The following is a 25,613-nucleotide window of genomic DNA, read 5'->3' as shown; positions in this document are numbered from 1 at the left end:
CAATATATAAAACTATAAACAGTTTCGAAGTTACATGATATTGTTAAAGTATTTTCTTGTTTATAAATTAAAAAAAAAAATATTTTAATTTTTTTGCTATAAGTGTGTATGAATCTTTACTTTTCGGTGTCAACTGTTATTAAAAACTGCCTTCTCGTTTTATATACAGGTGGTAACAATTAGCTTCTTTTAACTGTCGGGGTTTTAACTACTCATATAAATTTTTTGAGACAGATAATATAAGACGTAAATATTTTCTAAGTTAATATTTAGTGTGGAAACATTTGCGTATTAAATTCTCGCTGTAATTCCATAAATTCATGACGCCCATCAATCATTATTCAGTACGTGCTTTGTTCAAAACTATATTGAATTCGATATCGTTCTCGTCCATCTTAAATAGGTTTCAAGTAATTTAATATCATACAAATTTGTCTAAAGTATTTGAATAGCGCTTTCACGAGAAAATATTTGATAACACGAATTAAGAATTACATACTTAGTTTTAGGCAATATCTTTACGATTTACATTATATTCAACATTATAACACGATGAAATAAAGTGTTTTTATTGTATTTAAAGATTTTTAATTTATAAAGATAATATTAAATTGTGAATTTGTTAGTCATTGGTTGTATGAAGATTCAATTTAAGTATTATATATATATTGATTCTATTGTTTTTCCTTGTTGGTAGAGTATTGTATATGAATCTGTTCCAGGAACAAGTGTACATTTCTCATCTCATATTGCTCATTAAAAATATTTATATGATACTAGTTTTCGCCCGCAGCTTCACTTGCGTTTTATGAGTTTGATTGTCATAAAGTAGCCTATGTCCTTTCTTATAGTTCAAATTTGCTTCATACCAAATTTCATCAAATTCAATTCAGCGGTTTGGTAGTGAAAGAGCGACAGAAAGACAGACAGACAAAGTTACTTTCACGTTTATAATTAGTATAGAAGTATAGATTAGAATACAATATATTTTTAGAGTATAATTTATAAAAAGTCTTTCAGTATTTTAAGGCAATTTGTATTTAACGTGGTAATGTTTAGAGTATATTTCGGAAAACAGGAAAACTCTCAAAGGTCAATGCACTCCTATTGAGACCATACGAATACAAAAACAAGAATTCCGAATTATTTTCCTATCATTTATCTGTACTTGAGTGGACAGCGTGTCTCGGAACTTGTACACAAAAATATCTTCCATTTGTTCGTCCAAATGTTATCATATATTTTTAATGTTTAACAGTAATAGTAATCATTAAAGAGAGGGTATGAAACATATTCCACTGTTCCAATGTGGGTTAGTGGAATACACATGTGGCAGAATTTCAATGAAATTAGACACATGCAGGTTTCCTCACGATGTTTTCCTTCATCGCCGAGCACGAGATTAATTATAAAAACAAATTAAGCACACATATATAGTGGTGTTTGCCTGGGTTTGAATCCGAAATCATCGGTAAAGATGCACGCGTTCTAACCAAACGGCCATCTCAGCTCAACTCAGCATTAATGTTTATTGAATTGTTTTTGTAAACCATTTTCGCAGCATCAGCTTAATTTGTTTTCGTCTTTGAAATACAAAGGGAAAACCCGAATTGTTTTCCTTAATGTTAGTCATCTGCGCTTGTATTTTATTTGCACGAATACGGTAAACTCTATCAAAATAAACATTAAACACATAGAAAGTGGAGTATTCGAGAGTATGAGATCATTACACACTTATACCCGCCCGCGCCTTTGCCTTCGCGTGTGTTACTGTTGCAGGTACCTTATGTACAATCAGAGTAAGAAATCCTTCGTCAAATTTCAAATCTTAAACTCTTAGTACCTTTTGTATCTAAACATCAAATAACTGCGACTCAATGTCATTCTCAATCGGTAAAGCGGATTGTCGCTCATACTGAGCACACGAAAATAGATCTTAAGGTGACGAACCTTGTCTTACCCCGACTGTACAAAAGGACTGATGTATAGAGGTAGTTTTTGTAAATATCATGATGATTAATTGAGTAGTTAAGACGTTTTGGCGTAACACAAAAACATACTTTCGCAATTCTAATATTAGTTAGAATGATTATTATAGATTTTACGATTCTTTTATATTCATTCATGTCAATCAGATTGAGTTTGTCTGAAGTGAAAGTTTGACCGATTTCATGTAAGTGCTTTTTTGTTAATTATAAAACAATTATTATTTGCCAATTAATTACTGTTAACTCTACACAGTATAAAACAAAGTTAATTCCGCTGTCCGTATACTTGGATCTTTTAAGCTACGTAACGGATTGATTAAATTTTCTTACGTAAAGAGAAAAAATCTCTTTATATCTTGTTTTGGTTGCAACCGTTACAGCTGGGATGGATAGCTAATACATGTTGTCTTTAATTTTCGCGATTATTACACATTTAAATAAAACTAATTATAACGGATGAATCGCGTATATTAATTATTTTTAAACATCCCGACGTTTCGAGCACTTTGCAGTGTCACGAACACTGCAAAGTGCTCACGGGTAGACTAAGATGACATTTGTCTATTTGTATAATAATAGCTAATACATATATACTGTTCGAAAAGTAAAGTTTATGCTTTAATTACTATATAATAATTAGAGTTAATTATTAAAAAAAATTAACCGTTCAATTCACAGTTACTTAACTGAAGGTAAATTATGTTTAACTGACCTGATTACCACTTGCCGTACGTGGGATTCTTAAAGGAAGACGTGGGTGGCTTGTACAGAGGGTTCTCTCCAGTGCAGTCCTCAGCGTCGATGTTCTGGTACATGGGGTCAGCGAGGGGAACGGGTGGGGGACGGTTCTTCCACATCATGTAACCAACAGTGGCTGCCGCCGCCACCACCAGCGCGATAACTCCGAGGACTATCGGCAGGGTCACTGGAATAACGGGTGCATTTTAGAATGCTTATAATATGATATAAAGCTGAAATCAGCCGATACACGAAAGTTTTCCTAGTAGACATTAAGAACTACGTCTATCTTGCCTACAATTAATATATAAATACCTCGATTAATCTCCTAGATCCTTATCAGGTCACGATAGCAGCTTAATGGTACCATGTAGGTACAAAGCTTTAAATACACGTTTTGAAATGAATGTGTTAACATAAGTGCAAATAGAGAATAATTAAATGCGTTAGTACTATTCAAAACTTTGATTCATTTAAAAAATCTATTCACCTTGGTCTATTTTCAAATACAACTGCGAAGGTATAATGATTACAAAAACAAGTGACGGTTAATATAAAGGAAGATTAGTTAATTACGTAGGATTTTCCGGATTATACTGAGATTTTTTTTTCTATATCTGGGTTGAACCTAGAACCTCCTAACTGTGGCTAAAAACTAAAACTAGGCAGTTCTGAACCTAACATGTATAATCAATGTTAACAATAATATAATATTAGGCATGTCTGTTTCTTCCTTAGAACATCGAGTATTTTGGAAATGGCATCGACTTAAAACTACACTTCAATCATTATAATAAAATGTAGTTTAAGGAAAACATAAGGTTTATTAACTTTGTTTCGTATTTTAGCTGAGAATGCTGCTTAGGGTTATTTTCCTATACAATGCAGTCTGTACTCTTTACGAGGTTATTTTTTTATATAAAACTTTTTTTTTCCGCAAATTACAAATAATGCAAAATTCAATAAATTATATTTAGTTTCAATAAATACATAACAATTTAAGCAACAAGATAAAAGTCTCTATAAACAAAGATATTAAATTAGACCGCTTTACATCCGACTATTATTTATGTTCAATTAATATACTGAGACGAATTTATATAGCACTTAAAGTGTACAGACTTCAATATAATTAATGTTTGAAAGCATTTCAAAATGCAGGTGCAAGATTTCACTAATAAAACCTGTTTATTTGATCTACAAAGTCATTAAGTGCTGTAACTTATATTACGTCATTCGTAGGTATATTAAGCGTGTCATATTTGTAACGTATGCCACTTTCATCGTAGTCCATATTCCGTGTCATTCGAGAGTGAAAAGACCCGTTGAATGATGGCTAATTATTTATTTAGGGGAGAGATAAACATTATGATGTAAAACATATGCTGTATTATGAAGTGGAGTGAATTAATGCAACTGTGTAAACTGGACGGTTTGATGTTTTCATATTATAATAACAGCCACTGTTGTGTCATCGTTAAAATCGTCTGTATTCTATCATGCTGGCTGTAAATATTACTAATTCGGCGTTTTGTTCTGTATTTATTTAAAAAAATGTTTTTTTTAAATTCGAACGGCGAATTCGAATTAATTCTGCTTTGTACCCTACCTATCTATGTATCTGTATCTTTCCTCCACTTTTAAGTTTGCTTGGAAGAAATCGTTTTAGCGATAAGGCTGGCTCTTATGTATCTTTATTTACACTTGACTTAACTATGTGTTGTATTTGTGTACAATAAAGAGTATTTTGATTTTGAATTCGAGTTATAAACTGTTAGTATCTTAGCGCGTTAAATAGGTATAAAAACTCCTCAGGCTTTTTAAAAAAAATATAATAAAGTAATGTAAACCTGATGGTTAATAAGACTTTTTCAGTTGCATCGATCCAATCAGATCAGTCAAGCTTTAATATAAATAGTTATAATGTATTTTAAATATATTAAATAAACAATATATTAAAGTTTTAAATCTACAATATATTTTAAAGTTGGATTAATTAGCTCCTGTATAATAAATGTAGTCATCCGAACTAAGATAAAACCAACCAACATTGTGAATGTACGGACTAATGTTGCATATTCTATTTTAGTATAAACTTCTGAGAAGGAATTGAATACTATACTTATTCCCTTTATTGAATGAGCGAAATCGGGGATTTTGTGTTTGCAGATTGATGCAGTTAATACTGGTAAGAACCGGTTTGTGATGTTATATATATAACTATGTAATACGTTGTATAATAGGTTTAAGATTGTTATTTGAACCAATTATTGTAACACCTCGACTCATTGCCTCCACTGGTGTCAGGAGAGCTGGTTCGATTTTTGTCCAGAGGATCGGAACTGCGATTCAACGGCTAGCATTTTTTTACCATTCCACGCGGTCAAGATTTCTACAGTAACTAGATTTAGTTCATATTTGTATATATTTAAGCATTTAATGTTATTAATTCTTAGGTTATTGTTGTAAAACTAATGTACCCAAAATTTCTACATTTTTTTTTTAGTTGAACAGCAAAGACGGGTTGAGTCTGATTCCGTTCAGTTCATGGTTAATTATATAATAATGAGAGTTTTCATTGGTTTAATTAATTCTATTATTGCTTAAATTGACCAATCAGGAAGTTTGGTTTCCTATTTGCTGCTTGTAGTGGTACACTGTTCTAAATTTGTAATGGAAATAATTTCAATAAATGTACGTATATAGTGCTTCTGAAAAATGGTTTCTGACGTCAGTTTAACTGACATATAAATGTATTCAGGAACAGATAAGAGTCCGCTTTGGGAGCTATGAATAATCCCGTTGCGGAAAAAACATATGTATTTTACTGTCCTTACGTCAACCGGTATTATAAGTATGTATATTGACGTACAAACGTATAACTGGAGCAAATCTTAATGACGTTTTATAAATTTAGTGACGTAAAATCTAGCAATAGTAATTAAAGGATAACCTACTAATATGTCGCACGCAAAACTTTATTCAAAAGATTTTTTAGGAATTTTGGAAGCCACGACGAATTTTATGTTTATTTAATTTCATTGTACACTGTAAGTTACTCATCAAATTTTAACGTCAAATAGATGCATTACTTCAGTTAGAATTGGAGTTTATCGATAACAATTATCATTTTTATGTTTACGTTTTTAATTTTTTACACTTTCTTATACAGCCGTATTATAGCTCTCTAACCAGCCAGTAACTTTTTCCGCTCTCTAATATTAAATCTTTGTTAAATCGTAATAGTTTACTAAAATGAAATCAAGAATCTTCTTTAATTCTGCACTATAATATCTATGGTATACATTTATTTGTCTTGCTAACATGAAATTTAAATGACGTCTACTACGGTTTAAGTATCGAATGCTTATAACGAAATACATTCGCCTCATATTGCATGACGTTATGAGCCTTACGAGTTAAAAAGTAAATTGATACTCACGACTGACGGCACCAGCTTGTCTCTCTTGCACGGGATCACATGACTTGGTGACCATGAAGAAGGTCTCATCGTTTTCATCCCTCATCGCCGCGTATTCGTAGTTACACTCGTTAATGGTGCCATTGCATCTGACCCAGAGGTGTCTATTGAAGTCGTCCTTTAGTGTCATGAAAGTTTCGTTGTAGTTCTGTCTGAACAACGCGAAGTGACACGTGTTACATCTGCCCGGGGCCGGGCTGAGGAAGCAATCGTCGCAATCGTTGATCGTCATGCAAATATCGGCGCAGTAGTTGTCCCTGTCGAAGTATCGGGAACCCTCCCTGTCGGTGAAACACTCGCACTTGTCGCAAGGACCGCACACGCCATTCCCCGAACACTCGATCTGATAAATATTGACCAGTTACAGATGCCTTATGAACGTCATAATTTTGATAGCGAATATCGTTGTTAGTACATTGAGTAAGGAATGCACTGGTGATCATTATGAATACAGATAACTAGTGAATATATAATATATACTTGGATACAGTTTGCCTCGAGTGTCGTGAAAATTAAACCTGTAGTTTCGATATAATTTTATATTTTACCGCTGTACAGGTTTACTTGTAAGTATTTTCGTTCTAATGATAAGTTATAACAATTGAATCTTGTGATATAATTAAAAAATATGTACTAAAAAGCATAACATTATTGTCTGCTCTGTTGATAAGAGCTGGTAGATAATTAGTCAAGATAATTTTGCATGATTACTATAGTTCCGTAGATTGGTAAGTTGCTAAGTTTTAATTTTCATTAGTACAAAACTATCTACGTTATATGTATTGGTTTCTTTATTCAAATGAATTGCACTTTATCAGTTTAGGACAAAAATAAATTACATAGTTATACTTACATTATCTCTACCAGAGTCCGTGCAGGGGACATCTCCACGCTTCACTTCGCATATAGGTGTTTCACAGAATGCTCCTTTCCTATAATATTAGGATTCGTTAAATATTATGAAGTATCAATATAAAACGATATTAACATGTGTCTTCCGTCGTTTTTTAAGACTGAATATTAGTACTAACAGATTGAAAATTTGTCAGTCACCTAAACCTCTACCATAGCTGGTTACGGGCGAACGAATAATTAATAATTATTGTCCTGTTTACATCTGTAACTTTAAACGTTTAAGGAGCATCGTGTGAGTGTCCTTATTAAGTCCTTATTAAAAATGGGACATGCTGGGCGGTTGAAATAGAATAACTTTTTTTTTTTAAATAGTGAAAACAAATAGCATGTCAAATACAAGGATAAAACCTTCAGGATTCAAAGAAGAACCATTCAAACGAATTTGATAAATTATAAAATTCGGTGTAAGTAGTAAAGTAGTTTAGGTTAAAAAATCTGAATACCGTTTGTACAAAACAACGATAAAACATTAATAAAAATTTCGATATATTTTTTATTATAAATAAACTAATCTTAAGGAGACGAAACCGATTAGCACACTTTACTTAATTTATATTCCTCTTACGACTTTTAGTTTATCGAATATTAATGCGTCGATGCGTAAATCTGATAAAATGTTAAACTAAGAATGCATAAAGTTACTTAAGTATCCACTTCAACGTATTTTTCTGTCATCGTCTGTTTCATAAGTATTAAGCAAGTTAGATAAGCTTTCAATGTTACTAAGGCGATTTAAACTAAATGTGTCGAAAACGAAATGTTTTTTTGATAACTTAAGATTACGTTTAATTAATATTTAATGCCCATTAAAATTTTCTTAACTCTAACGGACTATAAACATGTTTTTATGATTATTTGGGTTAATTTCTAGTAGGCTTATGACATTTTCATGTGTTATGATGATAATTAGTTAGGGTAACACGAATAAATAAACACAGTATTTGTATGTATGTGTGTGTTATATACACACCGTTTAATAAAAATTGTATTATTATTTTTTATTTATATCTTAAACAAGAATATTTCGTATAAACTACTTCATTGTCTAATTTTTAAATCGAAGATTACGTTTTGTCTCTTTTGTCGGCTAATCTTTGCAACGGCTGGACCGATTTTGACAGGACTTTCACAGGGACATAGCTCTTGTTATCTATTTTTAAGATAGCTCTTGTAAGTCGTGGGCACAGCTTTTTGTAATATTCTTCCATTCAAACAAAGCATTGACTTTATTTCTATCCCTATTATATTTTAACTTGAAATCCAGCAAAGGTGTAATATTATATTCACATTGAGTAAAAAAAACAACAATTAGAAACAGTAAAGTAATTGTGTCAAGTGTAATGCAAAGCTCAGAACGCCGCCGTCAAGAAAGTAGGGCTCGCAAGTCTATAATTAACTTTGCAGCGCCCGACGCCACGCACAAAGATGTATTTGTTTGGGTGCATTCGTTATTCTGATATATCTAATTGATAATGCAGATACATTAACGAATAATATGATCACGAGTTTTATTAACATACAACCTCCTTCGTTATGAATTATGTAACCCGTCTGTTAAGTAGTGAAGTAAACAAATTAAGACATAGAAACCCAATGAAATGTATGGTTAGTTTTCCTTTACTGTTTAGGATAGATGACTGAAACTATTGTTTTATATATATTGTATAAAAAAGCTTGGAATTAATACCTGTTGACGACTTCCAGGCAGGATACATTACATACATATATTGTGTTTAATTAATATTATTGTATTTTTTAAATGTTGAAAAAGAGTAACTACTGACTTTCTTGCCGGTTCTTCTCGGTAGAATCTACTTTCCGAACCGGTGGTAGCTTCACTTAATTGTTAAATGACGATTCAAAAGTGCTTGTAAAAGCCCACTTGAATGAAGTTTATTTTGGTTTTGATTTTGATTTTTTGACTTATTTCTTTTATTGTTTATGCCTAAATATAACATACTTAAATAATTGTATAGAAGGATTTAAATTATTTATTTTAACAATAAACTTAATTGTATAGTAAACATATGTATATAGATTTATAATATACTGTACTTACCATCCTTCATTACAAGTGCAGACTCCACAGGACAAACTGCCCCTTCCATTGCATACCGGCGATCTTTCCTCAACTTTCGCGCTACATGCGCACGCGCAGGGCACATGGAACTTCGTCACTGCTTCTTCTTTAATACCCTCAACTGACAGTTTGACGTTGAAGTATTCGGATACGCCACCATTAGCGGTGCAGAAGTTTGTTTCTGGGTTTGCTTTGATCGTAGTAGTGCAGGTTGAATCGTAGCAACTTGTCTTATTATCAACTTGGAAGTTTGATGTCTGAGTCGTATTGACGACTATCACAACCTACGGACAATACAAATTGTAGATTTTACATGATCGAACAACGATACATTCTCAGTTTCATTGACAGTTTCATGACAAAAGTGTTATTACGTCACAGTCAATTTACTAAGGAATATAGTAACTAAACTTTCTACGAATCTAAAAAATGCAGCGTTCACCAACGTAAGAGTGTGTACACTGGTTTTCGTGGGAACGCCATTCTGAGGTCCCGTGTTCCATTCCCGGCCGAATCGATGTAGGAAAAGATTATTAGTTTTCTATATCGACTTGGATCTGGCTGGTTGTGGTACTGTCGTTACATCTGATTTGCCATAACAAGTGCTTTAGCTACTTGCTTTGGGATCAGAGTAATGTATGTGATGTTGTCCAATATTTATAATAATTTATTATTGTTATTAAACTAGGCAGAACAGATATATGATCTAAATTGAACGCAGCTAAAACTTTAAACATCACCTAGTATTCGAAGAAGGTTTTTAAACATATCATTTTGAAAACAACGATAGCATGCTTTGAATAATGTGTAACATTTCAATTCTGGTGAGACGTACGTTAGATATAATGATGAACTTATATACATTCACACGTTTAAATTGATAATATTAAGCGAAGCGAACAGATAATGTATTTATGTTATTCAACTGATCGATCGACGTCCTTTGCATATTGTTATTGAAATGTATCACATTGTTTTATTGTCTCGTTATATGCGAAACGCGTACGAGATTGATTTGTTTCAGATTATTACTAAACGATACTATGGATATCTGACAGTTATTCAATGGAACTAAACAATGACAGACTATGCATATGTATGATAATCATAGTTTTTAATGTATTTTTTTTAATCTCTACATATTTAACACGATTATGTCTCCTTTGTCTTGTTATCAATATTTAAAAAAAACGCGGCTGTCATTTTATGTCAATTTCGATATACATAATGGCTTAGTTGTTTGATTGGAATAGATTAATAATTTCATACTAGTGTAACAATTGTATATAAGGGATAAGAAATTGTACACACAAAGTCTGTATAGTAAATACGTTTCTTCGTCTGCGAATAGATCGTCCAAGATTGACGAAATTCAGAATTTCAAAAATTCATTCAGAACATTATTACTAAGAATATGTTACATTAATGATTACGTACTTTTATGATAACGTGAAATCTCTGTTTAATGTAGGCTTGTAAGTTTTTATTGTTAATTACATTTATAATTTCATTTTAATGATGATGAACATCGTCAAAACAAATGCCGAAACCACTTATGATAATACCTCCCATTTCAATATAATCTTAAACACTTGCGTGTTAAGAATGATCCATATTTTATATGCATATTTTTTTAACTAGATTATAAACCGGGTAATAAACTGTGCTTATAAACCGACACATTTAAAACGTCGTCGAATCACTATAAGATTAATAGAGGGAAATGTAGCTCACTTGGAACAGTACTATCAATTTTAGTCAAACTTGTATTGTAACAAGTAAAATTTGACAAGTGAATTCTATAGACATTCAAAAAGAATTATTTCTTAATTTTATCAGGATTTTCTCATCAAATTATTTAGTGTCAAATACCTTCGGTTCCTTAGACTTGGACGGGTAGCTGATGTCAAATCGATCGTCCATCCCGATTGTGAGCGTCCTCAGTCGGTACTTGGGCTGGATGGATGTTCCATCTTCATCCACGTTAGTTAAGAACATTAATTTTTCTTGTTGTCCTGGACACCAGTTGTCGTAACGCATCGCAGTGCAGCGTTTCTCCTGAAATAAAAATATATAAATAAATAAAGTGTTTTAACACTCTATTAAAGAATTAAACTTTAACATCGAAAACAATAGAAAATATGAAAGCAATAAAAAAAACACGCAGATACAATTTAATATTAGAAAAAATCTCCTACTAATATTATCGTAATCAGCGTGGATTACGCTAATATTATATGTCATGCCATGTCAAGGACAAAGAAAAAATAATTTATAGATATTCGCATTTCACGCACACATAAACAATACTGGCTGTATATCAATCAAAAATATATTGAACCTTTATTATTCATATTGTTTTAATCTGTCATGGATATATCTATTGTAGTGTAACTACGAATTAATTTGAATGGTTAATTCAAAATAAATATTAAAATATTTAATTAATTGCATAGAATTAATATTATAATTAATTAATTAAAATACGTTAGTCTATATATGAGCTTTTTGCGTTGGTAGGTAAAACAATTCGCATATTCTATACTGATTGTTTGTTAGAGCGTACTAATATTATATAATACCTGTCTGATTTTTTTTAAATTAGATATCCAATAAATATAGAACGTTTGGAGAATATTCAACATGACGCTAAGATAACTGGGGGACAGTAGGCTGCAACGCGGGTAGAAACGCACGCAGCAACATGTATCCTTAAATCCAAACTAAGATTCATCACGTGATTTCCGAAACCATAAATCAGATTAAAGTCGAAAATATTTTCACAAAATTTTAACTTCAAGCTTTCTGACTTCCGTTTTCCCAAATGGTGGGGGGGGGGGGGAGGTGATATGTAGGGCTCGCCGGAGCCGAAGGCGCCAGAATATCCACTAAAAAATTAGCGGTACCCACTCAGTCTTTTCGGAGGATTTGCGCATACTACCGTGGCTGGGGAGAATGGGATAGGGTAACTTAATATGAATAATATATTAATATGAACATAAGTATATGTCGGTACGGTAGCCAGTAATATACAAGGATGATATTATGTGCATTTATTTTAATGCTCTATAATGATGGTTTATACTTATCCAATTACCAAGCTTCTCTATGATACAAATATGGTAATGTGAGAACTGCATATAGTCTTTATATGGATAAAGTCCGCAGTCTAGTTACCTAGAACCACCTTAATTGCTACGTAGCTTTGCAACTAGGATTGATGAAAAAACAGAGATATATAATAAGGGCATACTTTTCTTGCTGGAAGAGACAATCTGATCATAATTGGCTGACTTGTTTTATTTGTAAATGCATTATTCAATTACCGATTACATTGTAAAACTAAACAAAAAACTATACTTGACTAATGAGGAAAAATAATAAAAACAATAACGCGTGCTATTTATGCAAGTACATATTATATGTGGTTATGAAAAAATTCCATTGATCTTAATTATGATTGTAGAATTTTACATTGGCGCCAAGAAGGAACGTAATTGAATAATAGTGGCACCATGCATACAAAATAGCTGCAAATATTCTCATATTTTATCTTTAAGTGGCATGCAGTCGGAGCCGGATTGAGCCACGTAGAGGCCCCTAGGCGATGCAAGCCTCCGGCCCCTAGTCCACTAGGCATTTAACCGGCATTTATAAAAAAGATATCTACAACTAATCTTAATATATCCGTACTAATGTAATTATTAATGTTAGATGTTTAATTTTCATTTTACAATTACGTAATTGTAATTACAAAAGTAATTTCACGCAAGTGAAGTGAAGTTCTTTATTTCTGAGCTAGACATATAGAATAGAGACCCAAAGTCCGAGATGATGCTGGGCCCTCAGACTTGAGAAAAACTGGCAAGAAATTTGTCTCTTTTCCACCAAAAAATAATAAATCGCTGTTAATATATTGTTTATAATTTATATTGATAATTCTAATGCACGATACAAAAAAAATTTTATGTAATACTTGCGCGTTTCCGTATATTAATATACCTATTAAGTGGTGGCGCCGCAAACGCGTGTATAACTATGTACATTTTGCTTGTAAATTGTGCAACTTTAGTTATAGTTGTACTTAATGTTTCATCATAATACGATTCTGTATGATTGAATTCAACTCTCTATCTTTAATATCAGTTATAACATTTTAGTGTAGGTTTAGAATGTAGCCGAGTTCAGATTATACGCTCGTGTTTGTCACAGGTTCTTCGTTTTATAAATAATACTCGCATTATTTACGTAATGTATAGATACAAGTAGATAGACTGCAATCGCCCAACTGATGGTAATTGATAATAAATATTCATCCCTGTTTACCTTTCAAGCCAAAAATTAAGATAACACTATATGCTATCATCATTATCATTACATATTATAAAGTCGCTTTCTCTGTCCCTATATCCCTATGTATGCTTAAATCTTTAAAACTACGAAGGATTTTGGTGTGTTTTTTTTTAAGACAGTGTGATTCGAGAAGAAGTTTTTTATGTTATATATGGACTATGTAAGAAAGAAACCCTGATAATTTTAGAAGTTTCTACTATAATGTCATCCGTGCGAAGACGGGGCGGGTCGCTAGTCTTTATACATAAACCAGTTTGCGCAGTAAAACGCGTGCGTATGAACGATTAAACAGAAGCTCTATTGCGTAAGTTTACGTTTCTATGCTCTTCTATGAGGAATAATTACTGACACACTCATTGTTAACTATTGTCTAATGTTTAGAAGATAAAAGTTTGTGCGTTTTGACAACGCACACATTGTTTGTTTTAGCTATTCAACTGTATAAATACAAACTATGTGAGTGAGTCATTTTATGTTAAAAAGAGTAATGATTAACTATAAAAATGAAACTATTAAAGCAAAGTATTAAAAACACCATTAAGATATAATTTCTTATGTATACCAATATTGTTGCTTTCAATGGAAACTAATTATACATAACTAAGTAGTATTCGTACGTTAGTTTGTCATGTGCTAGGCAGAAAAGTATTCTATGCCCTTTCTTGGAATTCAAGTTTGCTACATACTAAATTTCATTAAATTTAGTTCAGCGGTTTGATCCTGAAAGAGTAACAGATAGACAGATAGTTACTTTCACATTTATAATATTATAATATAGAAGTATATGTTCTATGTTGATTCCATGAATATACACATCACGATTTAATATGATACTAAATGAAGAAGAAACACAAACAGGTTTAATTTAAAACATTCATTTGTGTTTCAAATGACCATTCAAAAGAGTTATGTAATATACATACATAAATAAGCGATTGAGCTTGTTAAAATCGAATGATTTTCATTCAAATCGACCGGACAGATTTCATAACTACAGAGAGTTAATTCGAAAGGTAATTTTAACGTGATTCAAACAGAGATGGCTCGAGGTCACGTCGTACTTTAATGATACTTTGAATCAAATAATCACATCATAAATATTTACGTACTTACATTTATGTTAAGATAAATTTGGTCCTGATATGAAAATAGTTTATAATGGTTGATGTTTATATTTACTGTTTATTATTGTTATAACAATTTAAAAAAAGAAACGGTTTTATTGAAACGCTAATTTACATTTTTTTTTTATGAATATAATAATGACTGTATTTTATTATTTTCTTTGCTACTGCATTACATGCATGTAAGTCAATTAGGTTTAGTATAATTATAATGACACTGCTATATATATTTATATATAAAGAAGAAGCAACACAATTGTTTAACAATACATTTATAAGTAAGGTATTTGTACAGTTTACAATGAAGAAAATTACACGTAATTTTTTAATATTTGTTATTTAAGTTGTATATTAGCAAATTTCGTAAAACGTAGACACATTAAGTTGCAATTCTTATTTTGATTGTGTTTCAAAACACTTAATAAGAAACCATTTATTAATTTATAATTTTGTTTGATGATGTAAACTTGTAAATTGCATTTATACGAATTGCTAAATGCATCACTTTGTGCCGTAAGTACGATTTGCTGTTATAAGTAAGCTCGTTCTATTTATATCATTTCAACTTGAATTATAAACGACTCAGAGTTCAGACAGCTCTCGATGGATTTATTTTAAAAATACACACATTTATCGGAATGGTTTATTTTATGTTTGTTAAGATTGTGACTCTTGTTTGGACCAGGTTTATAAAAGATACTTGCATTACGTTAACGTTATGTTTTCATAATATTTTAGGGGTTAAAATACATTTGTTTAATAACAGATATATTATATAACTTGAACATTTTTTTGGCACTTTTAATTATTGATTTGTTTCGTTATTAATAATTACGGTTTTCATGGGTACGCCACTCGGAGGTCCCGGGTTCGGGCCGGATTCCCGGCCGATTTAGAAAAAGTTCATTACTTCCTATGTTGTCTGAAGTCTGGGTGTTTGTGGTACTTTCGTTACTTCTGATTTTCCATAACACAAGTGCTTTAGCTACTGACATTGTGATCAGAGTAATGTATGTGATGTTGTCGAATATTTATTTATACCAGAGAAGTACCTTGCCTTGCACAACATTAGGCATTGATGAATTATTGTGAAATGTTCGTAGGTGCATGTGTGTGTGTGTCCAATATAAACCACAGATAAACAGCAAATAAGAAGTAGATGAGAAAGTGTGATAAAACTAATAAAACGTTCCTATTATGAAGCAACAGTTAAAAGGGCAATAAACCCTCGCGGGGTGTGTGGGTTGCTATAATAGCAGAGATGTCGGTGATTATTCTCCCTTATGACTTATTCTGATTTCAAAACATATTATAATGTTTTCATTATTATAATAAACTTTATATTTTTTTATTTATACTATAATAAAGTTTTAAATATTCCCTGTGTGGATATGAAGTTGAATAAATACTTTTTAGTATTTACTCAAGAGCAATTAAAAATTGCTAAGATTTATGTTATTAAAATTTTCGCACATCGATACATAGATAAATATTTATTATGTTTGTGTGTTCTTTATAAATGTTTTATAATTATGAAAACTGATTTTTTTTAAATATAACATTACCTTACAAAGCATTTTCATGTGATACTTTTGGCAGGCAGTTTTTTTTTAATACATTATAATTAATTTATAGTATAAATAACATTATTTAATAAGTAATTCACATACTGAATAATACAATGTATATTTATATTGTTTACATCATATGTGAAGATACAATAAAAAATAATTGTATTTAATTAACGTTACTATGTAATTCAATTAACGGCGATGAGTAACTATTGAGTTACTTGCAAATTCTCGACAGGATCTACATTCCATTACTTGGTATAAATATAATTAATAATAGTAAAATCATCCTTATTCTATCACAGCTTTTAGTTTAACGTAAATTTTATATTAATAATTATAAATTTGAAATTGAATTCATTTTATAGTAAGAATCCACGTTTACGAATGCGTAGGTTGTTTCCATAAAAGCATTCAACGAAGCCTGCAATCAGAATAAGCTCGTTCTAAAGTGTGGGTGGTTGGTACATTAAACTCAATACTTATGTATAGGGGAGATCATTGCGACACCTACTAGTTAGGTGCGAGTAACCGGTCCTACTCGTAGTATTAATATAAAAAAAGTAAATAGAACCGGTACTTCGGTGTTATTATTCGTTTATGGGTTTTTATTATTCGGTATGTATTCGATATTTTTACTACGCCGATTAACGATTGGTTACTTGATATTTATACTTATCTGATGTTGTCTGTGTACATTTCGTTGAATAAAATTAGCTTATCTGTTTAATAACGCAAACGAATTAAAAAATATTAATGTCATGAAATTATATATTATTAAAAATAATCATGCTGTTTTGACATTTAATGTGTAATTTTGTATTCAAATAGTTTTTGGCTGTATATCTTAGGTTCTTAATCAGTTGGTAAGATGCTTTAAAAAAAAAGACAAAAAACATAGATTTAAAACATATGCAATATTAATGACTATAAATCTTTGACTTTAATTGGTTTATATTAATAATGCTAGTATAATAAGACATTAGTTAGTGTTCTTTATGTTTCCAATTTCACTGATTTACCCTTCATACTCGAACAATGAATATCTCTGAGTGGGTAGTACCGCCCATCCGTACCCACAGCCTGCACAAAACAACGGTTTAACTTTATATACGTACATACGTAGTTTGGTCTCGTAAATCTAGCCATAGATATAAAAGCACAACGTCAGCCATCTCGAGGTACTGAGTTGAAACCCCATTTAATTCCGATAAAAAGTTAGTGGGTTTTGTAAATTTTTAAAAATAGTCCAAAGTTTGGACTTTGAATCGTTGTGTATACTTTCATGCCTCGGATAACACGCCGCCTTTTGTGCTCCTGAACTCTCTCTGGTTGGGTCTAATTGGATTATGAGAGTGAAGAAAAATAGTGCATCTGTGTTTGTGTGTGTCTTGTGCAGTTGGATGGTCCCAGGCGACTGCAATCGATAATCCATTTTAATGCAATAAATAACAGTAAATATTTTAATGCCATAAATTACATGAATAATTTTAAGCTCATTGCAAATGTAACGTGAATCGTGAAGATGCATGTGCCACACAAGCTTCATTTTATTTTTAATATATTCTCATTGTTCCGCCCACACTAACAATATCCGAGTGTAAATAAAGCCGATTGTAGAGACGATGTTCTGTTTTCATTTTCTTTTATGATTCGCGTTTATTGTTTAATAACTTTCACACACGATACTTGGGTTGAGCTAAATTATTAACTCCTTCTTACATTATTGAGAAGTTTTTTGTACCTTATTCCAGCAAGTCCCTAAAATTTTGTTTGGTGAATAAACACGTGATAGAACTTCATTCGACTCTCGCTGTTTTTCTGAACCATCGACCATGTGTACTATGAAGGCTCAAGCCGGGAATTTTAAACGATGATCCTAAGTTCAAACTCGGGGCAAACATCACTGAATTCATGTGCTTTATTTGTATTTTATTTTTCGCTCGGTGGGATTGCTAAGAAAATTGTGGTTTAGGAGAATCTTTCTGGTGTATCCACTGACCCTTATAGAGCAACGAGGCGGATTATGCGCCAAATATTCTCCTCAAAAGTGAGGGTGTCCAATGTCCATCAAAAATTAATTTCAAAAGAACTCAATTTTGTAGTAATTCCGACTACAATAACTACTACGTACTACGGGTAGAAAATTTATTTAAGATTCACTATTGGGTCGATTCGTTTAAATGCAATTCCATTATTCCGTAGTCAGCACAATTTAAAATGTTGTTGCCAGGCTTTTAGTGGCTTATTTTAACTGCAGACGATTACGTTTAATATTAAGCCGGATTTGTAAATCCTACTACTATTATAAAGGCGAAAGTTTGTAAGTATGGATGTTTGTTACTCTTTCACGTAAAAACTACTGAATGGATTTGAATGAAACTTTACCACAATATAGCTTATACATCAGAAAAACACATAGGCTACAATTTTTGAGGTTTATAATGTGAGGTCGTAAAAAAAACACATTTTTTGCGCTTACATTGCAAACGCTGACTGAATCCTTCAAGATAGTTCAAAACAATGTACTACAGTATTGTACAACTTAAAAAGGTCTACAAAAAAGTCCGTGATGGTATATGTTTATCTCTTAGGAATAACCCACAATAACCATTTTTTATCCTTTACTTTGTAATGGCTTATTTACGAAGCGATTTTAAGCGATTACTAGACTAGACGGGACGAACCTGAAGTCCACGCGAACGAAGTCGCGGGCAAAAGCTAGTATATAATATTAATTAGATTAAAGTCAAAAACATTTATTAAATAATTAAACAGCGGTTATTTCCCCAGTATTTATATTTAAACAGGATAAAAATGTATGCCTTTGTTTTCCCGAACAATGACATCACCCGCATCTTATGGACATCATGGTAACTCCACACCGTTGACTCAGTAATGTAACAATATTATTAATATAATAATAAGTATATTAAATATTCTTTATTGTTAACCGACAATAAATAATAACATAGTGTATGTCACTATGTTCTGTGTTGTTATGTATTTGTTTATTGACAAATGTATTCAAAATAATATAATTAAATATTAATAGTTACTAAAATTTAAAGGTAAATAATGATTTCTTTACTACATATAATTTAGTGATTAATAATTTATTAATAGAAGAATTGATAACATTAAACGCTCAAATATAGAAAAATATGAACAAAAAATAGTTACTGTACAAATCTTGACCGCATGAAATGGTGGCAAGACCATAGCATTTCCCGTTGAAAAAAAAACAAAAGTCTATGTGTATATATAATCTACGTGTAAGTTCTTGGCGATAGCTTCATACTCGTAGAATTTTGACACTGATTATTACGGATACTTTAAAAATGTTAATATAAAATTCAAGAGGTCATTGTCCCATGTCTCAAACAACAGACAGTTGAAATGGTCCGTAGAAAAATCTATACGACGTTGGCGTGCCTCCAAACGATTTTAAGTACAGTTAAAAGTTTGATCGTATGGAAGTGAGTGTTCAAACTTTGCCAAAGTTTATTTGTTAATTCAGCACCCGTAACAGTAGTTTGTAAAATGTTATTATCAATTCTGAATTTACGTTTAGAAAAAATATTATTAATCAGATATGATTAGTAATATTGATAAATAAATAAAATATATACATAAAATAAGTTGTTCTTCCTTATAATAAACACAAAACGTTTAAAAAAATAATAGTTATAATGCATTAGAAACTTCTAAAATTGTCAGCATTTCTTTACTACATTGTCCATATATTATATACATAGACCTTCCTCTCGAATCACACTATTGAAAAAACTGCATGAAAATCCGTTGTCTAATTTTAAAGATTACAGTATACATATAGCACACACAGATAGCGGTAATCGACTTTGTTTTATGCTACATAATGATAATAATGATTATAATTGTGATTTTAAAATATCAGAATAACTATTTTCTTTAATTAACAAATAATACAGTATAAAATGACATTTTAGTATACTATATCGAAATACATACAATTTATTTTAACTTAGTAATAATAATACTTTTTTTTTGCCAATTTGGCTGATCTCCACAGTATTTATAAAAATGTAAATAGAAACAGGTCAAGAAACTTTAAAAAGATATTTTCAAGTCATAAATACCCTGAATTTAGTAGACCATGTTACACTGGTTATATAAAGATTTGTCGTTGCATGGTCTATTATTCTTGATACTTTTACGAATAGAGCGGACGAGTCACAAAAGTTCGACTGAAAAATTGTCTGCCAACTTCCGGTAGTTGATCGCATTCCGCCAAATAAAAGTAAAACGTTTTATTTTCTGATGAATCATACCTAGACCACAGATATACCGTCTTATTTTAATCTCACCTTTGTTAATCGAGAGTCGAGATGGCCCAGTGGTTAGAACGCGTGCATCTTAACCGATGATTGCGGGTTCAAACTCGGGCTAGCACCACTGTATATTGTGTGTTTATAACTCATCTCGTGCTTAGTGGTGAAAGAAAACATCGTGAGGAAACCTGCACGTGTCTAATTTAATTGAAATTCTGTCACATGTGTATTCCACCAATCCGCATTGAAACAGTGTAGAGGAATATGTTCGTAATCTTCTCCTTAAAGGGACATCTTAGCCCAGCAGTGGAAAATTTACAGGCTGTTGTTGTTGTTTGTTAATCTCTATATTAGTAATAAGCTACTTAATGTTAAAGATCAATATAGAGCAGGTCAGAAAAGGTTTCCCTGCGAGAAAAAAGGTCAGATTATGTAATGTACCTTAAGCGAGCTAATGAAATATTATACCCTTTTTACATATAATTACCAATTTTTTAAAGTTCATCTTGCGTAACAGCACTTTATGTGTTATTAATGTTTTGCAGTGCGGATATGTAGAGCAACGATAATTACGCTAATTTATAGTACAGCCTGACATTTTTTTATCTTTTAAGGTCAACATTGATCTACACATAAATATCTGCAGCGGGACCTCGTTTGTCATAAATTATCTTTTGGAAAGATTTATCTTAACCTATATGACATTTTTACCAATAGAGATCAGAATAACTGAGAACTGGATCTATACTTTAATCCTGAGTAATAGCGTAGTATTGTAGGTTGGAGAGTATTCAAAATGTAGCATGACATCACAATATTTCAAGATTTCTTAATAAAAAAGTTCGTTTTTCACTCATATGCTATAATATGCGAGTTAATGTTTTTTAAAGTACATTTCAAATGTCGTTTCAACTTGATTACGAGTTGTCAGTGTCAAATTCAGTCAGTCAGACATTTTGAACTTTGCCATTTAGTAAATTCAAATCGTTTGTAAAAAATATATTGGTAGAAAAAGCATATTATTCAATACAAGATTCATAGATGGAGCTAATATCTGTTGACTTCCACGCAGGATATATTAATTTAAATAATTGTATTTAACTAACATGACTTTGTATTTTTAAATGTTAAAAAAGAGTAACTACTGAGTTTCTTGCCGGTTCTTCTCGGTAGAATCTGTGTTCCGAACCGATGGTAGCTTTACTTGGTTGTAAAATGACGATTCAAAAGTGCTTGTAAAAGCCTATTTGAATAAAGTTTATTTTGATTTGATTTGAAATTTTAAAGTAAATTAATACGCATAGGCAAACGAGATTTGATTAGATTTAATAAATAATTGTCTTGTAGTTTTTATATGAAAAAAAATCTTAAGACGACTTTAGACGTAAGTTTTTTATAGCGTTCTTCAAAACGTATTTAATGAGGCACGATAGTAATTGCGAAATTATTTCAATCTCGACCAACGGTTCAGTGTCGGTCAATGCCGTTTTAAGCATGACCACTTTTTCATGCACGCATAATATAATCTGACCAAATCAATGACTACGTCTTCATTGCTTTGTAAATTACCATAGTTAATTTTGTTTGGTATCTACGAAAATACGTATTATATATTCATAAGAATTTATACTTTTTGTACTAAATGCCTTTCATCTACTTTTAAGAGTAAAATTATAATATTATGTTTTATATAGCTACATTTAATTTGTAATAATAATTATTCATGTAATATTATTATCATAATAAAATCGATCTGATTCTACAGTAGCGAATATACATATATTATGATAACGCTGCTAATTCTTATCAATTTGTAAATTTTGTTATGGTTATTTAATGCAAATTTTAGGAACATATAAACGCAAGCGTCGATACAATTTCATCGATAAAATGTTTGTAAATAAACCTTTTGATTCCGATAAAATCAGCTACATATTAATGTTCAAGCTTTGTACAAGTTTATAGAAGCAAATATTTTCCGCTTCCGTCTGTAATAAGGTCAAAATAAGGCAAAAATATATTAACATATATCAATTAATAGTCAAACCAACATTAAAAACAGCGTATGTACAAAACATTATCACGTAGAATGGTGGAAATATTGCTAGCAACCAATCCTCGGGGCGACAAAGGGTATACCTCTTATCTTCAGAGGTAATACGATTAGGTTGGTGGTAGGGCTTTGGCTGTGCCTATCTGGTAAGGTATAACGCATTCATAAGTATTATTTCGATTTTAAGTGTGCGCGAGCCAGTAGTACAGGCACAACGGACATTGCATTTTAGTTACATTATATCTTAGTAGACCCAAAGCTGGTGGCCTTTTTGCTCGTTCGCCTACAAATATCATGAAAAAACTACTAATAAGAAATTATATATCATCAACATTTATATACTAATAAATTCAATAGCAAAATCCATTTTTATGTAAAGTTTTATTTTAGAGTACGTGTGGAGTATTATCATTAATGTATTGCTTGGCCGAGCCGGTTGAATGTCCGGATTTTATTGGCTTCCAGACACACTCAAATCGAAATACGGATTGTAAATTGGATTAAGTCTACGTATCGGCTTAGAACTCTAGCTGTGTAAATAATATGTTGCAACCAACATTCTATATGTTTTTTCTTTTAAACAATTAAGAAATGTCTACTAGTATGGTGCACAGATTTATTTGTATGTAACGAATACTTAAATTTTTAACTTACTGTATCTAATTAAATAATATGCATAATCGATTTTTTCTAATCGATTAATTTTAGGAAGAATAAAGTTAGGTCGTTGCCATTAAAAAATGTTTAATGATTAATGAAACCAACCATTTCATTCATTAAGATTATATTAGTGAAAGGTTACGACCCTTTATAAATACCAACAAGCTGACACAGCCCTTAAGCAAGTCCAGCCCACACGATCAATCATATAACATGAGCTTTATCATTATCCTCAATTACTACACACAGATATATTTGTTTCGAAACATTGAGAAGTTCACGTAAATGTCTTGTTGGAAATCACTAATTTAAAATGTTGACTCAAAAGTAATTGCATCGGATTCCCGTGTAAATCAGTGTTACTTAACCGATTAAACGGTTGATTAATTGTACGGTCGTTGTTGCTTGTGACTCTTGTAATTATTATTGAAGCGAATATATATTGTCATTACGTGTTGTGGTCAGTGTACCCGCCTTTTTTATTTTGGAGTTTTCCATTCAAGCTCGTTCCTACTAAGACACTTTAGTCGCAGATACTTATTTTACAATAGGTGGCGTCTGCGGTTTCATAGTTACTTTCGTATTAATAATATTAGATACATTAAGAATCCTTGAGCTAATGAAATAATTTTTTTAGGCGTATAAATAAAATATACAGTAGAGATACTATTATCTCTTAAAGTCCATAATGTAATTTGTTTTATCATATGATAAAGATTATTTTTACATCAGATCATTATTAATAATACTCTTAACTAACGTACATATTTCGTATCGTCGATTACTTCGGTCAAGAGATTCAAGATAGTAATTAAGGTTATATATAATACGTTCAACAGTCCTGCGATTACACCGCACCGTATTAAAATTGTGCAATATTTTATTACCAAAACAGGATTCGATATAGGTCAGCGGGTTATATTTATAATTTCTCGGTAACGGTGTGATTGTGCGGATGTTTTGAATCGCACACTTTGCCGCACACGATGCTAACTTATTTACCCGTTAACTGGAAGTCTATACATGACGGATTACTTTGTAAATCATGCGCGAGTAACTGTTTTGTAAATCAATGCTAATTGTAAACGAAAATGTTTATAATTATCTTGGGAAGTTTGAGAAGCGTATACATTTCATAACAAATGAACGTTCTAATCTCTGATGATGTTTGTGTAAGATCGAATGAGATATGCCTATTTGTTTTTAGTTATTCCGGAATGTTGAAAGTGTATTAAGGGCCTATTATTCTATCTTAGTTTTTGATGATAAGAGAAACTTTAATCTATGGTTTTATAAAGATTTATATTTTTGTTTTGTTGTGAGAAGGCATTGTGAATGGACCTTTAAGTAAATAAAACAGGAATAAACAAAATTCAACAGTTTAGAAAATATTTTACATTGCAAGAATATGTACGTGTTTCGATACGTAGTTTTAGAATACGAAATTTACCTAGTTTCTTGTTTAATGTTATTTAAATTTTATAAAACGTCAAACCGTGAATGTTTAATAAACATTTGGCACGTGACTTTCGTATATGAAACTAAATGACAAATGAATATTCGAGTCAGATGCGACTTGTTCAAACAAATCAATAGTCGATTTAAGTATTCAGATGTAAAACGAGATAGAACATGCAACGTGGCGTTAATATGCTTAAACGTCCAATTATTTTATGCAAATACTAACAACAAACAAACTGGCATAATCGAATGAGAATGGCACAGAGCCAGCAATTTATCCTCTTATGATTCACCACATCCTTGTCAGGAATGAAATCACATAATTCTTAAAGCTCGACGACATTAAAAAAGGGTGAAATTGCGTTATAGCTGTGAAAGTCGGTATTCTTCGTTGGCTACAAAGAGAAAAATTGAATGAGCGGCTATTTACGAGACGTCGAGGGTCATAGGCCTTCTCCTGAAAATAAACGTGATCTACACGTTTGATTTTGCTTCAATTTTGTATTTGTCAAATACAAGTTAGTGCTTAGAAGTTTGCATTTTCATTATGTTTTTTTTTAAAGATTACCACAACTACTAACTGCTAAAGTATAAATATACTTCTTATTTCTTTACTACATTGTCCATGTATTATATACAATCTTTTTCTCTCGAATCACTCTATACTACTATATATTAAAAAACTGCATCAAAATGCATTGGACATCATACAAATGGACTTACAGCGGTAAGCGACTTTGTTCACTACCATGTAATGATTGCAAGAATAGACTATAAGATGATAGGAATGGACTATTCGTTATATTACGTTTTATTATTGTATGTTGATTTTCAAATTCCTCATAATTTCCCCTCAGCAAAATTCTATTCAGCTGA

The 25,613-nt window shown here is 31.3% G+C and overlaps 1 protein-coding gene across 1 annotated transcript in view; it reads right to left on the bottom strand.

Annotated features, from left to right (window-relative positions):
* LOC124531173 (integrin beta pat-3-like) overlaps positions 1–25,613 on the bottom strand; it is a 47,627-nt gene that overhangs the window by 16,844 nt on the left and 5,170 nt on the right. The window contains exons 2-6 of the mRNA XM_047105658.1: positions 11,075–11,260; positions 9,182–9,486; positions 7,061–7,139; positions 6,169–6,550; positions 2,701–2,913 (exon numbers count right to left, since the gene is read on the bottom strand). Of these exons, the coding sequence (XP_046961614.1) occupies positions 2,705–2,913; positions 6,169–6,550; positions 7,061–7,139; positions 9,182–9,486; positions 11,075–11,260 (1,161 nt within the window). The 3' untranslated portion in view covers positions 2,701–2,704. The remainder of the gene's footprint in view (positions 1–2,700; positions 2,914–6,168; positions 6,551–7,060; positions 7,140–9,181; positions 9,487–11,074; positions 11,261–25,613) is intronic.

Source organism: Vanessa cardui, chromosome 7, assembly GCF_905220365.1.
Source record: "Vanessa cardui chromosome 7, ilVanCard2.1, whole genome shotgun sequence".
Lineage (NCBI taxonomy): Eukaryota > Metazoa > Arthropoda > Insecta > Lepidoptera > Nymphalidae > Vanessa > Vanessa cardui.
The sequence above is the reverse complement of the archived record's forward strand: the minus strand, read 5'-3'. Positions and strand labels throughout refer to the sequence as shown.